We start from the raw sequence: 16,619 nt of genomic DNA, 5'->3' as shown, positions 1-16,619 counted from the left end.
GCGCCGAACATAAACAAACCCCCACCCATTTATTTTTTCAATGCCCGCTCTGGAATACACGTCAGGCACTCTTTCACAGACCCCGTCGAAAAAAGGTTCCTTTTCCTCCTTGCCCTCTTTACATTCGTCCCCTTCTCCCTCTACTATGTGGATCCTCTATGGTTTTGCTCGACAGTGTGAACTTCGCTTCTGATATCATCCCTAAACATTGCAGTGTTATAGTCTCTTTGGTTACAGTGACAGTGAAGTGAAGTGTAACAAAATATTGTGCTGTTCATAATAGTGCGCGAGTTTTCAAGCAATCAATGTTTTTAGACCGTTGCCCTGGACTGCTACCACACAAGCGGCGAGGGGCATGAAGAAGAAGAAGAAGAAGCTGGAGTACAGCACAAAGAAAAGGACATATGATGATCTTTGTGGAATCTGTGGATCTGTTCTATACAGGTCTCACTTATCGCACAACACTTGAGCAACCTTGTGTTCTGACGTCACGGAAAGTATTTCTAATTTTAGACTAAATGCCTACGTTGTTAGATTAGGCTAATTATGCTTAGTTCCCTTAGTCTAAATAATAATTTTTCATTGCATTTATTCTATGAAACCTAAACTAACAGGCCTAACCTAACATCATAGGCAATTTTTGTTACGTCAGAACACAAGGTAGCAACACTGTTGCGCGACAAGGAAGACCCGTCGTTTACAAACTTCCCATGAGGCAATCCTTGTTTTATATTTTTCACTATGAAAATATGATACTTTTGTGATAGTTTAGTTTAAAACAATGAGACCCAAATTACTGAATATAAATTTTTTATAAGCACACAGAAATGGGGGAGGATTACCATAATGTATGAATCTGCCTAGATGAAGGACAGAGACGAGATATTCAAGGGAAAATATTAAATTGTCTATCCCTCATTGTGAGTATATTTTATTATTTGTAAGCATTACTTGGTACTAGTTTACTATCCTTCGGACACATTTATTTATTTTTACAGAGGAAACTACTTACTGTAATAAGTTCTTGTAGCATTGTCGAACATCGGGAAAGTGTTTTGTGTGATGTGGGAATGTTTCATAGCTGAAATTCATGTTGTTCGTTGAAAATTAATTCTCCGACGGAGAATAGCTAGCCCTACGAACCATTGGCACGTGGATAGGTTAGTTCTGTTAGGTTAGGAAACATAGTTAAAATTTGGTGTCGTGTTAGTATCAGGATCTAGAAATTGGAAATAATTGCGAACCATTGGCGCGTGGTTAGGTTAGTTCTGTTAGGTTAGGAAACATAGTTCAAATTTCATCAAAACAACGTTGATATACCTTCAGGAATGTTCCGCGAAGCAGATACGTAAGTACGAATGTCAAAAATTGACGGAACGAAAAAATTAGAGGTGTCCGAAGGATAGTAAATTTTTACCCATTACTTTTCATTTATTAGTTCATGAAGCTTTTTTCAGTGTGGATAATATATACCTTTACCAATATTTTGGGAGCTCGCCTAGCCTTTGGCAAACCTTTGGAAGGCGGCCAGAGTGTGTTGCTGATCACATCACATCCGAAATGCCCGAGATCTGGAATGTGCAGGGCACTGCACCCTGCCTTTGTGGCACGGTGCTAAATCCACGGGGAACATTTCCTTATCTAACTTTGCCAATATTTGGGGTTCGGTACACAAGAATCCATTACCCCATTGGGCCCAAGTTCTTTTTGTTTTATTGCAATTTCATCATGATGCAATTTTTACATGGTTCGATTTCGATGTACGTCTGTTGACACATACTGCGGAGTTTTAGCGATTACTTTAGGTTTTGTTCAATATATGCTTTCGTGGTTAGGTTTGGTTCCCTTAGCATTAAAATAATGTCCCTAAATGCATTCTACTAAGGTTCCGATTTACTTCTACATTCATTCCCACGCTTCTACGATATTTACTGTCGCTTGTCGACGGAGAATATCTTGTCCATAAAAAGTGCGTAGGTAATTTTCAAGTTTTTTTTTTCAACATAAATAATTTTTTTTTGAGTCCAAACAGTGCTCATTACGGTATTGGTAACGGTAACATTATAGTATGGGGGAAATGGATTACTTCACATTTACAGGAGAAAGTACTTATGGAAATCATTTTCTGTATCGTTGTGGAAGTTCGTGAATGTAGTTTTGATACATTTTAATGCGAAAATCTCTGTCCGACATGCTATTTCTGCTGCCGCCATTTGCTTTCTGCACGAGAGTGTTAAGATGACGCAACCCCATAGTCAGTGTTTCAACCTCACCGTGTTTTCACTAGAACATGACGTTTCGAGTATTTTTAATTTTTTTTAACTATGCTTGCCTAACCTTACGGTAAATAGTTTTAGGGGCTAACGTCAATGGTTTGCGACGTATTAGCATAATTTCAAATCCAGGCACGAAAGTAGGTATTTTCTGTTGAACGAGGTCGTAACACTGCATAAATCGACAAAACACTTGCACAACGTGCCCTGAACCAGTGCGCTATCGCCCGCCATAATGTGTTACAGAATCGAAATAACAAGTAACAGTAAGTACTTGTAAATCTAAGAAATAGATATTGAGATGCATTATTTCACTTTAGGAAATGTTCCACATTCCAAAATAGTACGTTAGCAATGTAAAAAAGTCCGAAATATATGATTCATAGGTGTTTCCCCCATACTATAATGGTACCCTCATTACTTTAAGGAAGGTTCAAATTTTGTGTGACAATGATTTCGAAAATTCTACGATAATTAGTCTTTGTGCTAGGAGAAATTATGGTAAATATCCGATATCGCCCGAACGGATTTCTTCAAATTTACAGGAGAAACTACTTACTGAAATCAGTTTCTGTAGGATTGTCGAAGTTCTTGGAGATATTTTTGGTAACAGTTTTAAAGATCGGAGACATATTTAAATCACATATTTTGTGTTTCACATGGTTTGTACTTACCAATTGTGTATTGTGGAACATAGTTCGAGGTGCCATTATGCTTTTTACACGAAAACAAATGCAATTTTTAACATTCCGAATGCTTTTTTTTTTTCTTCGCTTCCGGAACACACAGTATGGTGGGCACATCTTGACTCGCGTTTTGGTTATGCAGTGTTTCAATCTTCACCGAGAAATACCTACTATCGTGTTCGTCACTGGTGGAGATTATACATTATGCACGGGTAGCTGACGGATAGCCCCACAAACCATTTCCAAAAAGGTTAGGTTAGGTTTTGTTGGGTTAGGCAAGCATAGTAAAAAAAAGGGGGGGTTGAAACACTGACGGGGCTGATGTCATCAAACGTACGCAGCATCTGGTTGTCGTAGGGCAAGGAAATGAAAGCAACGTCAATATTTCTTTTGAAAAATACATGATTTCCCGGTTAAATATATTCCAGATGAAAGAAAATATCTCGACGAACGTTGTAAACCTTTGAAAAACCTCATTTCCGTAAGTAGTTTCTTGTGTAAAATTGAAGAAATGTGTCTCCGATGTATGAAACTGTTACTGTATTTTCTTTCACGGAAACTGAAAACTTTACCACATAATGCTGCAGAACAAGAAATAATCTCTTTTTACGTAAGGAACTTGCATTTTCTGTATCATTATCCCGTTGTTTCCATTATGTATGTGCAGATGGCGTGAGCATGCCTTTTTTTTATGAGATTTTTTTCACTATGCTTGCCTAATCTAATCTAACCTAACCTTGCTGGAAATGGTTCGTGGGGCTATCGTGATTGGTTTTTGGGGCTATCTGTCAATGGTTTGTGGGGCTATCGTGAATGTTTTTTTGGGGCTATCCGTCAATGGTTTGTGATAACATAATAAACACGAAAGTAGGTATTTTTTGGTTAAGAAGGCTGAAACACTGCATACCCACTCCAAATTGACAAAACACAAGCAGACGCCTGATGATCCATGAAGAGTGCATGCCATATTGTCTGTTACCCAAGCAGAACAATGAAGACAAATAATGACTCGTAATATGAAAAGTTGACACTATTTTATAGAAAAAGGCATAACCTCACCTTAAAGAATCTTCTGCAATGCAGAATAGGTAAGTATCAATGCTAAAATTAATTAAATAAATGAGTGAGAGGTGTTCGGGCGTTATCGGATAATTACTGTAATCATAAGGGGAAAAAGAAAAACAATCGGAACCGTTATCGGTGCAGACACCAAATACACTACTTGACTCCAAATCAACGAACTAGACGACTTGGTGTTGCACCGTGCAACCAACTAGATGCTACGGTGCAAACAGAGTCAAATCTAGTCAAAAACTGCAGTCAACTACATGGGGCTATAGAAATATATGGAAGCTAAAAATCATTCTCCAGAAAATATGCATTAAATAATCAGTCAGTAAGATTCTATGACATAGCAACCAGGGTAAAAATTTGGTATTCCCCGGACACCTATAACTTCTTCTTTTCACATTCGTACTTACCTATCTGCTTCGCGGAACATTCTTTAAGGTGTATTTAATACTTCTTTCTTGTAGTCTTTTCGCTTGCCTGAGACACAATATGGCACATACACCTTCCTAGATAATCACACGTTGTGCTTGTGTTTTGTTGATTTTCATTTGTTATGCAGTGTTTCAACCTTCGGAACCCAAGAAATACTCGTGAAAAAAGCTCATCTGATCTATTTTTTTTTTAAAGTTTTTCACATTGTTTTACGAAGAAAATTGTAATGATTCGTGGGGCTATCCGTCCCGGAATCGGTGGGAAATTTGAACTAGAAAATTATTCTCATTTGAAATTTTTGAGTCCAAATTTCCCACAGATTCCAGTCTCCTCCCCTGGGGTAATTGACCTACCGCTACCGTGGCCCTGCCTTAGCTCCGGCTACCTGGCTTTCTCTATAGAGTCCCTGTTAAAGGCATGTTAGAAATTGGCCGGAGTCACCTGCCTTCAAATGGGCCCTAAACTTGTAAATTTGAAGAAATCTGTTTTCTTTTCAAATCTACACGGAACTCTATTAAACCGTAACTTCCCATGTCCCTGGACTCTCTTTGAACACGCATATACCTACAGCCCATTCCTTCAAACGAGTAGCTTACATTCACTGCCACATTTTGGACATTCCTTTCCTTTCTTCAAGATCCCATGTTCAATTAAAAAATGCACTGGATGTTCCACACCCGGTACAAATTTCACCACACATCTACGACACGTCATGTTTCTAACTTTCGTTGCAAACACAGACATTTCGAAACACTGGATACCCAATGAACATGAACAAAACACAATCACGACGTGTGATGATGTACAAAAGTGTATGTGCCAAAGACTATTCTCCGTCGGAGAATTCATTTTCAACAAAGAACATGAATTTCCGCTATCACACAAAACACCTTCCAGATGTTAGACATTGCTACAGGAACTTATTATCGTAAGTAGTTTCTTCTGTAAAAATGAAGAAATCTGTCCGGGGAATATCAGATTAGTACTCAAAAGGGGTTACATTTTTCTTATAGTGAAATCGACATTTTTCACTTGGTTTATTTTCTTATATATTTTAAGATATCCATTTGCTATAACCCTATCTATAGCAAAAGTAACCACAAGTAATTGGAGTATCAAAGTCTGACATTTAATATGCAATTTGTAATAAATATCTACTTTTGGTGTAGGCAAATAACATTTTCATAAATACCTATTATTTACCTACACAGTTTGTAAATACCCATGCTCCAACCCTACTTATGAATTCAATTTTCTCCATCTCAGGTTACAGAGGATGACAGTTTGCCAAAGTTTGTGTGCTATTTGTGTGTAGACAAGCTAGAAGATTTCCAGGATTTCCACAGCATGTGTCATGAATCTGAAGACTTTCTCAAGGAATACCTGTGGTCTGCAGAAAAGGGGCGCAAGAGGAAGTCGAGTGTTAAGGTAAAGATAATTTTATACTTGAACAAATGGTGGCATGTGTAAAAGTAAGTCATACTTTATTTATTCATGGCGTGGTAATACATAGATTCATTTTTAAAAATTAAAATTTTTACACCTGCTATTACTAAGAATGGAATCATGTATTCTTTCGTGAAGACCCATAGTGAAAGTGGTATGTGGGTTTCTGGGCTTTTGTGTATAAGATTGTTTTTTTATTACTCTATTCTCCTCAATGTTTTGAATAGCAATGCATTTTTGTGGATGTAGGAGGTGACCCTTTCCAAAGACATCCAAATGACAACCTCGCTTACGCATAGTAGACTCTGGTCTGCATTGTTGCAAACTAACAAGGCTCTAGCACCTGAACCTGTAGCCAGTATAATCCTCTGTAGGAATTGTGTTGTGTCGTCCATGTGTGTTTGCGATGTTCTTCATCCACTTCATCGTATCACCATTCATCCTCATCTTTGCAATTATCCAAAAGTGGCAGAAACATGAAGTAAAATAAATCAAATCTTTCATTCATTCATTTTTGTACGCAAAATGGACCTCATTGTAAACTATTTGAAATTACATTCAGAATGAAATATACCTAGTCATATCATAAATTCTGTTACAAAGTTAGTAATGAACTACAGGCACAGTAAGCAAGCTAATGTACTAATATTTGGATGTTACAAAGGTACAAGTCTTGTCAACACAGAGAACCAATCACTGTTCAAAATGGCCACCTCTGGCCTTCACACAGGCCCGAAGTTTCGGAGGACAGTCATCGATCGCAGCACGCATGGTCTCGAGGGGAAAGTCCACCACTGTCTTTACAAGAGAACGCTTGAGACTTGCAAGGTTTGGATGCCTCTTCCTACAGATCATGCCCACCAAAATGGACCACAACCTGTAGTCCAATGGGCTGAGGTCGGGGCTGTTGGAGGGCCAATCAGCCGGAGCAATGAAATCAGGCACATTCCTCTGAAACCACTCCTGTGTAGTCTTTGCCATGTGGGCCGGTGCCGAGTCCTGCTGGAAGCTCCACGGCTGATTGTTGAACATGGTGTGGCTCATCGATTTCACAAGTGGCTCCAACACTGTCGCTTCGTACATTTTTTCAGATGTTTTCACACCATGTTCACAGAAGTGGAGGTCATTTGTTGTGCCATCGTACGGAACCCACCCCCAAACCATCACTGAGGCAGGATGATGGCCTCTGAGGATCCGTCGCGTGTTTTCACGAGCTTCCTGGGATGTCGAAGCATATACATGGTCGTTTTGACGATTGTAAGACACTTCAATCATGAAATTTTTTTTGTCCATGATAAGGATCCTTCTGTGGCCACCATTTGTGTAACGCTGAAGGAGTACACAATGAACCACAGAAGTTATTAACCAATTAATGTGTCAACCAGCCCATGCTCTTTCTTATCCTATTAACACATCTATTATATGAATAGCTGGCCCCCTTGGCAGAGTGGTTAGCACATCGGCCTAGGCCTAGGCATCGGGATCAATGTCATCATTCATCCCCATCTTCGCAATCAGCCACAGGAAAGTGAAGTAAAGTAAATCAGATCAATCACTTATTAAATGGATATTTTTGAACCTGCAAATGTATTTTCGACTAGCCATTTTTCTTGAGATTTCTGCACAGTGCCAGAGAAAGTTGTCTATTGTGAAATATGTGAGAATCATTTTAAAGAAAGTTATTACATGCTCGTAACTGACTACTTATATTATTGTGGTGGATGAAATTACTGTACTGCATAGTCTTTGGCCAAATGTAGCACATATTGCCAAAAGTTCTTTCAATAATCTCATGCTGTCAGCAGAAACATTTTTTCTAGGGGTGGGACAGATTAATTAGTACACTATTGTTATTGGCCAATATAGGCATATCGGTTTAAATTAAACTTAATTTAATTTAAAATTACTGATAATTTTACTGCATCCAATGTATCTATAAATATCTAATAATGTATTGCAATATTCTGCCATTTTGTTATAATTTTTTATGGGATATAAACATACAATCTCCATACTTTTGTTGAAAGTAAATCTCTAAATATGCAGCTTCTTTTGGATTGCAGTTATGTGGTACCACACACTTATTAAGGAGATGAATGAAGCATTTAGATTGGTTATCGGTATTGGTAAATTTCATATCGACTCATCCCTAATTGTTCTATATATGACTGAAGTACCAGCCTATGATGTGCACTATGTCATTGATGTCACTGTAGTGGATCTTCTAGCACTTCTGAACCTCATTACTCAACCAGTGGGCCCACTAAATTTGCACCATGACTCCTTGGGCTAAGGTGCAGCACAATCGGATGTCTACCAAGAAGGTTTGTCATTTCTGACATATCACTGGACATATCCAGAAAGTTACTGTAATACCCACTGTTCACAGTGACAAAGGAGAATGACCTTGTAGTTGTAGGCAATGAGATGCACCACCTAAATGTTGCTGGGTGCTTGTCAGAACTTTCACAGTGTTGACAAATTAGTATGGCAAACCAATGTTGAATATCGAAGTGGTTCATCACCACAAGCCTGCACAAGTCCTTTGTGACACTTTGCAGCATTTCTTCCACATACAATTTGAATTTTGATGTACAGATTTAGTTCTTTTCATTTGTACATTATTTAAGAGTGCACTACTCAATAAGGCTACAATCAGCATATTGCTGCCACCACATGTCACTCTGAGGAAATTTGACATGTTATCAGGGTGGCGACAGACCTGGAAAACTGGGAAAAGTCAGGGAATTTGAGGTGTCAAAAAAAGTCAGGGAATTTCGTCTTCATTGACTTTTTTATTTTTTAAAAAAAAATATATCGTTATGGAACTCTACACGGGAACAGGAAATCTCATTCGTAAGTTTCAGCCTCATCTTTTAGGCCCCTTTTATGAGTAACACAATCACGGCGCCAGAAACCAGTGATGGCAGGAGGAGAGAGAGAGAGAGAGAAATTTCTCTCGCCCAGGCTTCGCGGCAGGAATTTTAAATTCGAACACTCTTTGGAGGAAAATTGTTATAACTCGGGCACTATGGGAGCAATCTACTTTGGATAAGTTTTGTTTTGCAGCTGAAACATCAGAGCATGTAATTGTGTACAATTCAGAATGCCAGACCGGGGAGGAGGGGCTTGGGGGCGCGACACCCGAATTTCAATGGAAAAAGAACATAAAAATCTGGAGTTTGCCCCCTCTTCTCCCGCTATTTTGAGAAGAAGGCGCAAACCTTAGTATTCTCTTTAAGCCTCAGCTGGATGTTGAAAAAAATTCAAATTTCGAGGGTGTCGTTAGTTCCGTTCTAACAACAGTACCAAGGGAACACGAGGGAGGCGCTGACGTCGCTTTCAAGAAATTCTCCTTTTTCCCAGTCACAAATCTCCCATATTCTTACCATTGTTACCCAGTTTCAGCAACCCGACCTTGCTGCTTTTACAATCTGGCAGGGAGAGGGGGAGAATGAATGGTCGTTCCCACTGGCCATTGACAGATGTGCCGAAACCCTGAAGAATAACTGTTTTCCTTTCCATAGTTGAAAAAAACCTTACACATCGTCCTTTTAGATTACCAGCCTATGCACTGTGAAGCTGCATGTTTCTTTTTGTTTCCGTCGGTACATTCATTTCGTTACAGTAAAATGGCCAACTAACATAGATTATGTAGTAAAATACCTAAAATATAAATTCTCCGCTTTGGAATCAGGATTCTGTTGTTACTGTTCTCGTACAAGAAGCTACACACTTCGTGTTATCAGGGCCTCTCCGATGGCGTAGTGGTGACGTCGTCGCCTTGTAATCAAGGGACCCCGGATTCAATACTCGGTGGAGTTGTAGTGGCTCCAGTGGCGTAGCAGCCACCCCCGCAATCCCCGCAATGCATTGGGGGAAAGGAGGTGTAGGAGCCCCACAATGCGCTCTTGAATTTTTTATATAATCGCAGAAATTCCACATATAGTGTCGCTGATAAAAAAATCGATTTACGAAACAGAAATCTGGTTCCCAGTAACATCATGTACGACGTCTGCGATAACAAGCAGTGACGTATTATCTCAGCCAGAGGGGCCCCAGTAACTTGTCATATGGGTCCCCCTCCGAAATGCAGAATTAAGTTACTTGCTCGCAGATGTCCATCGATAGGAAAATATCCCTCATCTCATACCTTTGTATCTACGCAGTTTGTCGTAAACGTAGTGTAGAGTGTCAATTGTCTATAGTTATGAATCCAGTAGAAATATTCAGTTGCTCAACCAGTCTTTCCTTATTTTACAATAAACATCAAAATTGTTAATTCGTAACCTTTTAGTTTTACACGTGATATTTAAAATGTAACTTCCCACCTAATATTTTCAAGGGGGTCCCAATTCTTTTCATATTGAAATAAGAGCTGAAATGAATTTTCCATATTGTCTATACTTGTTACGTTTTACTTCAAAGGGGACGAAAACCTCAGTTAAAGGTGGGACCCATAGTAAATTATCCCTTTGCTGTAAAGACCATTATCCCATCCTCTGCCACGCAGGGTATAGAACGTATGAGTTAAAGGTGACCATTATTTTGTGTAATTTTGTAAGTTCATTTTTCTTACAATTTGGCATTTTGTGGACATTTCTGTCGAACTAGTTCTTATTTTCCAATGATTTTTTGATCTTCAGTGTTCGAAGGGAAAATTCCTCGCTGCAAATTTGCTTGTTCGCGTTGGGATAGAAGAAAGGAAAATTCGAGCACTGATGGTCTATTAATAAAAAGGTTCTTGTTTCATGAAAAATTATTTAAGAAAGTATGATCAGTGGTCTATCGAAAAAAGAATGTCAGCATTAAAATTATGAATAATGATGTTGAGGTCTACTAACCTGTGGCAACCTTCTTTTATTTTTTTTTGGGGGGGGGGGAGGTTTCCATCCTTCCAAGCTGCATTTCATGGAGTGACAAATTTTCAGTGAATAGAGTTCCTTCGCAGCTTTATTATCTATCACTCGAGACTAGAGTCCGCAGTTATTTCTTCGTAGCAGATTGAAATTTACCTTGCGATAGGTTACTACCGACAATCTAGATATCCGGTTCAACCCCCTTTACTGAAGGATAAGTTTGTTGCTTGAGTATATTACTCACTCAGTATTAGAAGGCTAATATGAGCGACTCTTACGTTGAATCTTAGGGGCTGAAGGCACATTCACCTCAAAGTCCAAAAGAGGAGTGTTTACTATCTTTTTACAATTCCACCAAAACAGTATTTTTTAATATCTGTGTAATATATATATAACTTCATTAAAAAAAATATTTCAAGCAAAAATACAAAGCATCAGGAACAAAATATTTGGCAGCGGGAAGCTTCCCCCTCCTCCAAAAGTGATTCCTGGCTGTGTCCCTGCGTTGAAGTAGAGAAAATGTTTCCATATTCTTCTTCCAGTTATTTTTCAGAGATTCAGACCATCCTGATTTAGTTTCAAGAAGGTACTACAGTGATATAAGTCGATAACAAAAAAATGGGAAGGCATAATATTTGAGGTAAAAGTTAATTTCTTGTACAACGAAGGGGGGAGGGCAGATAACTATCTAACTATTGTACCTCCGTCCCACTCTGGCATCATAATTTTTTTTTGACACTAAGGGGGCTCCTCAATATTTTACTTGCAAGATGGGGCCAAAGATCTGCGCTACCCCACTGAGTGGCTCGGATCCCACTTTAAACTATACGTCCAGTCCCGATTTGCCTTTCTGTGCATAAATTGGTCTTAAAACAAGTTTAACTTTTTGCTATCAGTTTACAATCATAATTGGCTGTGCTCAAATAGTTGGAGATATTGATAAGTGTCCAAAATGGATAGATGCACGTAAAGAGTGAGGTATTTGCAAAATTTTTGGCAACTACTGTTGAAGCATCGATATATTATAAATTGTACATATATAGTCTTCCCACAATAACCAAATATTAGCAAGCAGGTGGAGGACTTCCTCTTCCCTTTCAAATACCATTCTGTACATAACCGCCGAACTCGGGACCTCTATTACTCAAGATTAGTCTGTCCGATACCCGGTGGAGGCAAATGGCACAGTGGTTCGGATCCCACTTTCAACTGTAGGTCCAGTCCCGATTAGACTTCCTGTGCATAAAGTGGACTTCCAACAACAAATCAATCAATCAATGAAGATTAGTCAAAAGCAGGCACGTATCAAGAAATATATTTCGGGGGGGTGGAGAGTCCAAACCAAGTCTCAGAAATAATAATAATATAAATGATGAAATTAAAGTATTCACATTAGATTAATGACATTAATTAAATATGTAAATTAATTAATAATGTATTATTATTATTACTTGAATAGGCAAAAAGATGGTGTAAGAACAGGGATATAACAACACATATTCTTTATCTAGCTTAGGTGTAGTTAATATCGCAAAGAAATGAAATGAGAAATGAATGTCAAATAGATCAAGGATCGAATATTTATTAAATGTGAATATTGTCCTATTAAATGCACACACATGGCATTTAGACGATTAAGAACGTGTGTTTTATGGAATCATGTCAGCCAAGATACATTTTCACCTCACTCAAGGTCAAGGATTATGTGAATTCAATTGAAATTGTACCAATATCTACAACTGAATGTGAATGCGGGTTCCGTGTCATGAATCTAACCTTTACTGAACAGAGGCAGATTAAATATTTGGTTGAATACATTGCCGTAAATAAATTTCACTGTTGGTGTTTTATTTTCATTTGGTATGAGCTCAAATTACCATTTTAATCCTTCGTTTTAAAAGTAATTCAAACACAAAACTTGTTATTAGGGGTCATTTTGAGTTTTTTCGACTTTATTACTACCTTCATTTGAATTTTTTATTTTCTAAAAATTTCGGGGAGGGGGGGGCTGTAGCTCCTTTAGCACCCCCTCTGCGTATGGCAGTGCCCTCTGGATCTCCCTCCCCTAAATAGTCCTCGGCTCAAAAGTGACAGAAAAGCCAAGGTGAATTCCTTTTTATAATCTCTAATTCTCCGAAACTATTCTTTTTGGAATGAAAAATAGAGATTAAAGTTGATTTCCATAAAAAAAAAAGAAGAAGAAGTATTGAAGGACAATAACAGGGAAGTTTTCCCTTTGTAAAGTCAGCTGGGCGTCTCACTGGCCTGCTGGAAACTAAGGTTAGGTTCCTGGGCGTGTTTTGTGAGGTCGGATTTTTGTGGCCTTCTCTCTTCATAAAGCGGCTCTGGGGTTCACCCATTCTCAAATAAATAGGTACCATTGAAGGACGACACCCCAAGGGGCGGGGGAGGCTAAAGGAGGCTGGAGCGTGATGATAGAGAATGAAAGTTAAAATGAAGATTGATTGATTGATTTGTGGTTTTAAGTCCACTTTATGCACAGAAAGGCTAATCGGGAGTGGACCTACAGTTTAATGTGGGATCCGAACCACTGTGCCATGTGCCTCCAGTGGAAATAAAGAGGCAACACAGACTGAAAGAGAGGAAAAGGAAGAGGAAAGCCAACCAAAGCAGACTATAATAACAGAGTGAGGGGTGGATTGAGAGAAATGAAGATAAACATTTCTCACGATGGAGTGAGAAATGGAACAAAGAAAAGAAACAGTACAGAACGATAAAGAGATAAAGGAAGGAAGAGAAACAAAAAGATAGGCATACAGAAAAAACTATAGAAAGAGAGAATGAGAAACAGAAGCAAAAGGTAGAAAGCGAAATAGAGAACGAGCAAGTGGAGGGAGAAAGAGAAAGAGAAGGGCAAGAAATGAAGGAAGCTCTATATCTGAAGAGCCAGGGAGAGAGAGCAAAGAACGCAGGAGGGAAAATGGAACAAGACCTAATCGTGAAAAAGATACTATGGTTTTACACACACAGAGAGATAATAGAGTTATAAATAAAAGTTAGTTTTCTGAATTACAAGTTCTAGACTCTCCCAAGTATCATTCCAGCTCAAATGGGGCGAAAAAAAAAGTCGCCCTAGTTTCGAGTGTAAGCGAAATTTTAAAATTTTACTCGCTAAACTGCTGGAAAAGGAACACAATTCAATTGTATTCAAATATTATGCATTACTAAGGAGGGCCTCCCAGGTGGCTTAAAAGTAACACCTTGTAATCAGAGGACCCCGGGTTCAATAGCCGGTGAAGGCACGCCGCTCCCGAAGGAGTGGTTTGGATCCCAATTGAAACTAAAAATTAAGATTTCACCAGATTTCTGACTGTGATGCACCACAAGGTCATAAGTCCTATAGGCTGGAATGTCAGTTAATGAATGAATGCTTCCTTAGTTAATGTTACCAATGTCAAGTCACTGTTCAAATTCAAGGGGATTACAGGTAAGTGTCTCCTGTCTCATTTTCCCCAGCCTCTACATCTTCCAACCAGTAACATAAATTTTCCCCTTCGTAAATTTTCTGTTATTTTTGTGTAATTTGTCTTTTAATTTTTAGGTTCATTTAACGCTGACACGTCAGTCAAAATTGTCAATTTTTACATAATCTTACATTAATTTTTGTATTAAGTCCTATGTTATGCACAGATAGGCTAATTGGGATTGGACCTACAGTTTAAAGTGGGACACTAACCCGGGAACCCTTGATTACAAGGTGATGACGTTACCATTATGCGATCGGGGAGATCATTAATTTCAGATGAAATTCATGGTTTGGAAATAAATTTATTAAAATTTTGTTACTCCACACCAAACTCACACAGAGCATTGTCGTCCTATTAAATTTTGTGCTTTACGTTTTATAATAATAATAATAATATGATGAACGTTAATTTAAATGTTTATTTTATTATTTACTTTGAGCCTCAATAAATTAAAATAAGTCAGCTCTTGGGTCTCAGCGTGGCGCAAAAGATTTAGTATAAGTATAATTATTGTATTAGGTTAAAACAAAAGTCAAAATGCGAAAATGGGAATATCTGAACCACCCTCTTCCATCCTACATTTTCTTCAATTCCCATTATGATGCATATAACCTAGATATGTAAAAAAAAATGGGAGAGCATCACATAGTAAGTCAACGAAGTAACCTGTCTTTCTTGTTTCGGATCAGACTTGTACGAACCGACGTAATTTGTGTAAACTAAGTGATGGCGATTCACTTCCTCGACTTCCAAGACTGTCTGTCTTGTATTTTGAAAGTAGCCACCCACTGAAGGAATGAATGCACTTCCCTGAGTTTCCAAGGTCTTTGCAGGGACAAAACATAAACCAGATGTCAAAGCAAGATAAGTTTACAAATTGCGGTGTGAAACCCTCCCCCCTCCCCCTCCCCTTCCCCCTCCTCCGCTCCGAGCGGCACATGACTAGTGCCGCAGATGGGAGCTTACACATTCAGAGGGTTGCTTGCCCAGAAGCGACAGCAGCGCCATAAGCGGAAAATCCTCGAACTTGCAGAAGGCGTGGGAACTAAATACTTGTCTTTTTTTTAATAAAATTATGGAATTTCTGTTGAAGATATTGTGCAAACGCTTGGAATTATCTATATAAATTCACGACACTAAGATGCACAATATTGAACTTAAATGCTAAAATGGTTTAAAACTCTTCAAACGCCCCATTTAAAGCTGCTTTCAGATCCAATTAATGCTGAATTTCCAATTTTTTGTACGCCAAACTAGAATCCCAAATTGTTTTTTTATTCATTACATCATTCCGTGTATCCTTCTAGAAAAGCCTTGCAGAGTATCATCGAAATTGGAAGCATATGTTAGGAGATTTTGTCAATAGAAGGAGAAGCAGTTTTCAGCTGTTGAGAGAAACATCCAGCCGAGGCTTAAAGAATGGACGTTTCCAAAGAGAATGAAACTTGTTTCATGTATTTGGGTGCCATACAAGTTGATTAATAAGCCAAAATGTGAAACTCTGTTTTTTACGAAAAATAGGTAATTTGCATATTGCTCAGAAAATTGTTATAACTCGGGCACTATGGGAGCAATCTACTTCAGATAAGTTTTATTTTGCAGCTAGAACATAAGAGCATGCAACCATGTACAATTCAGAATGCCGAACCAAGGAAGGAGGGTTGGGGGCATGGTCCCCCCATAAAAATCTGGAGTTTGTCCCCCTCTTCTCCCGCTATTTGGAAAGAAGTCGCGAACTTTAGTGTTCTTTTCAAAGAATGGGCATTTATCAAGAAAACGTAACATGTTTCATGTTCTTGGGTGCCATAGAAGTTGAATAATAAGCCATAATGTGATTTTTTTTTTTTACGAAAAATAGGTAATTTGCATTTTTGGAGGAAAATTGTTATAGCTCGGGCACTATGCACTATGGGAGCAATCTACTTCGGATAAGTTTTGTCTTGCAGCTAAAAGATCATAGCATGCAACCGTGTATAATTCAGAACGCCGAACCGAGGAAGGGGGGGTTGGGGGCGTGACCACCCAATTTCATTGAAAAAAAAAACAACATAAAAATCTGGAGTTTGCCCCCTCTTCTCCCGCTATTTTGAAGAGAAGGTGCAAATCTTAGTATTCTCTTCAAAGAATGGATGTTTCCAATAAGATTGAAACATGTTTCATGTTATTGGGTGCCATACAAGTTGAATAATGAGCCAAAATGTGAAACTCTGTTCGGAAATATGGCATGGATATGTTGCGGAAAGGGGAGGGGGAGGTTGGTCATCAATATGAATTTCCCAGGTTTGCTCCAGACCTGTGTCAGAGTTTCCACCAAAACATAAGAGTATGAAGGTACAAAAAGCACATTCATTTCGTAATCAGCAT

At 38.6% G+C, this 16,619-nt stretch overlaps 1 protein-coding gene across 1 annotated transcript in view; it reads left to right on the top strand.

Moving 5' to 3' along the window:
* Positions 1 to 669: 669 nt before the first annotated feature.
* The window catches only part of LOC145996263 (uncharacterized), an 88,575-nt gene continuing 72,625 nt past the window's right edge, over positions 670 to 16,619 (top strand). The window contains exons 1-2 of the mRNA XM_083132689.1: positions 670 to 920; positions 5,729 to 5,890. Of these exons, the coding sequence (XP_082988815.1) occupies positions 5,810 to 5,890 (81 nt within the window). The 5' untranslated portion in view covers positions 670 to 920; positions 5,729 to 5,809. The remainder of the gene's footprint in view (positions 921 to 5,728; positions 5,891 to 16,619) is intronic.

This window comes from Lepisma saccharinum, chromosome 12 (assembly GCF_977018435.1).
Source record: "Lepisma saccharinum chromosome 12, izLepSacc3.1, whole genome shotgun sequence".
NCBI lineage: Eukaryota > Metazoa > Arthropoda > Insecta > Zygentoma > Lepismatidae > Lepisma > Lepisma saccharinum.
Note: the sequence above shows the minus strand (reverse complement) of the source record. Positions and strands in the feature narration are given on the sequence as shown.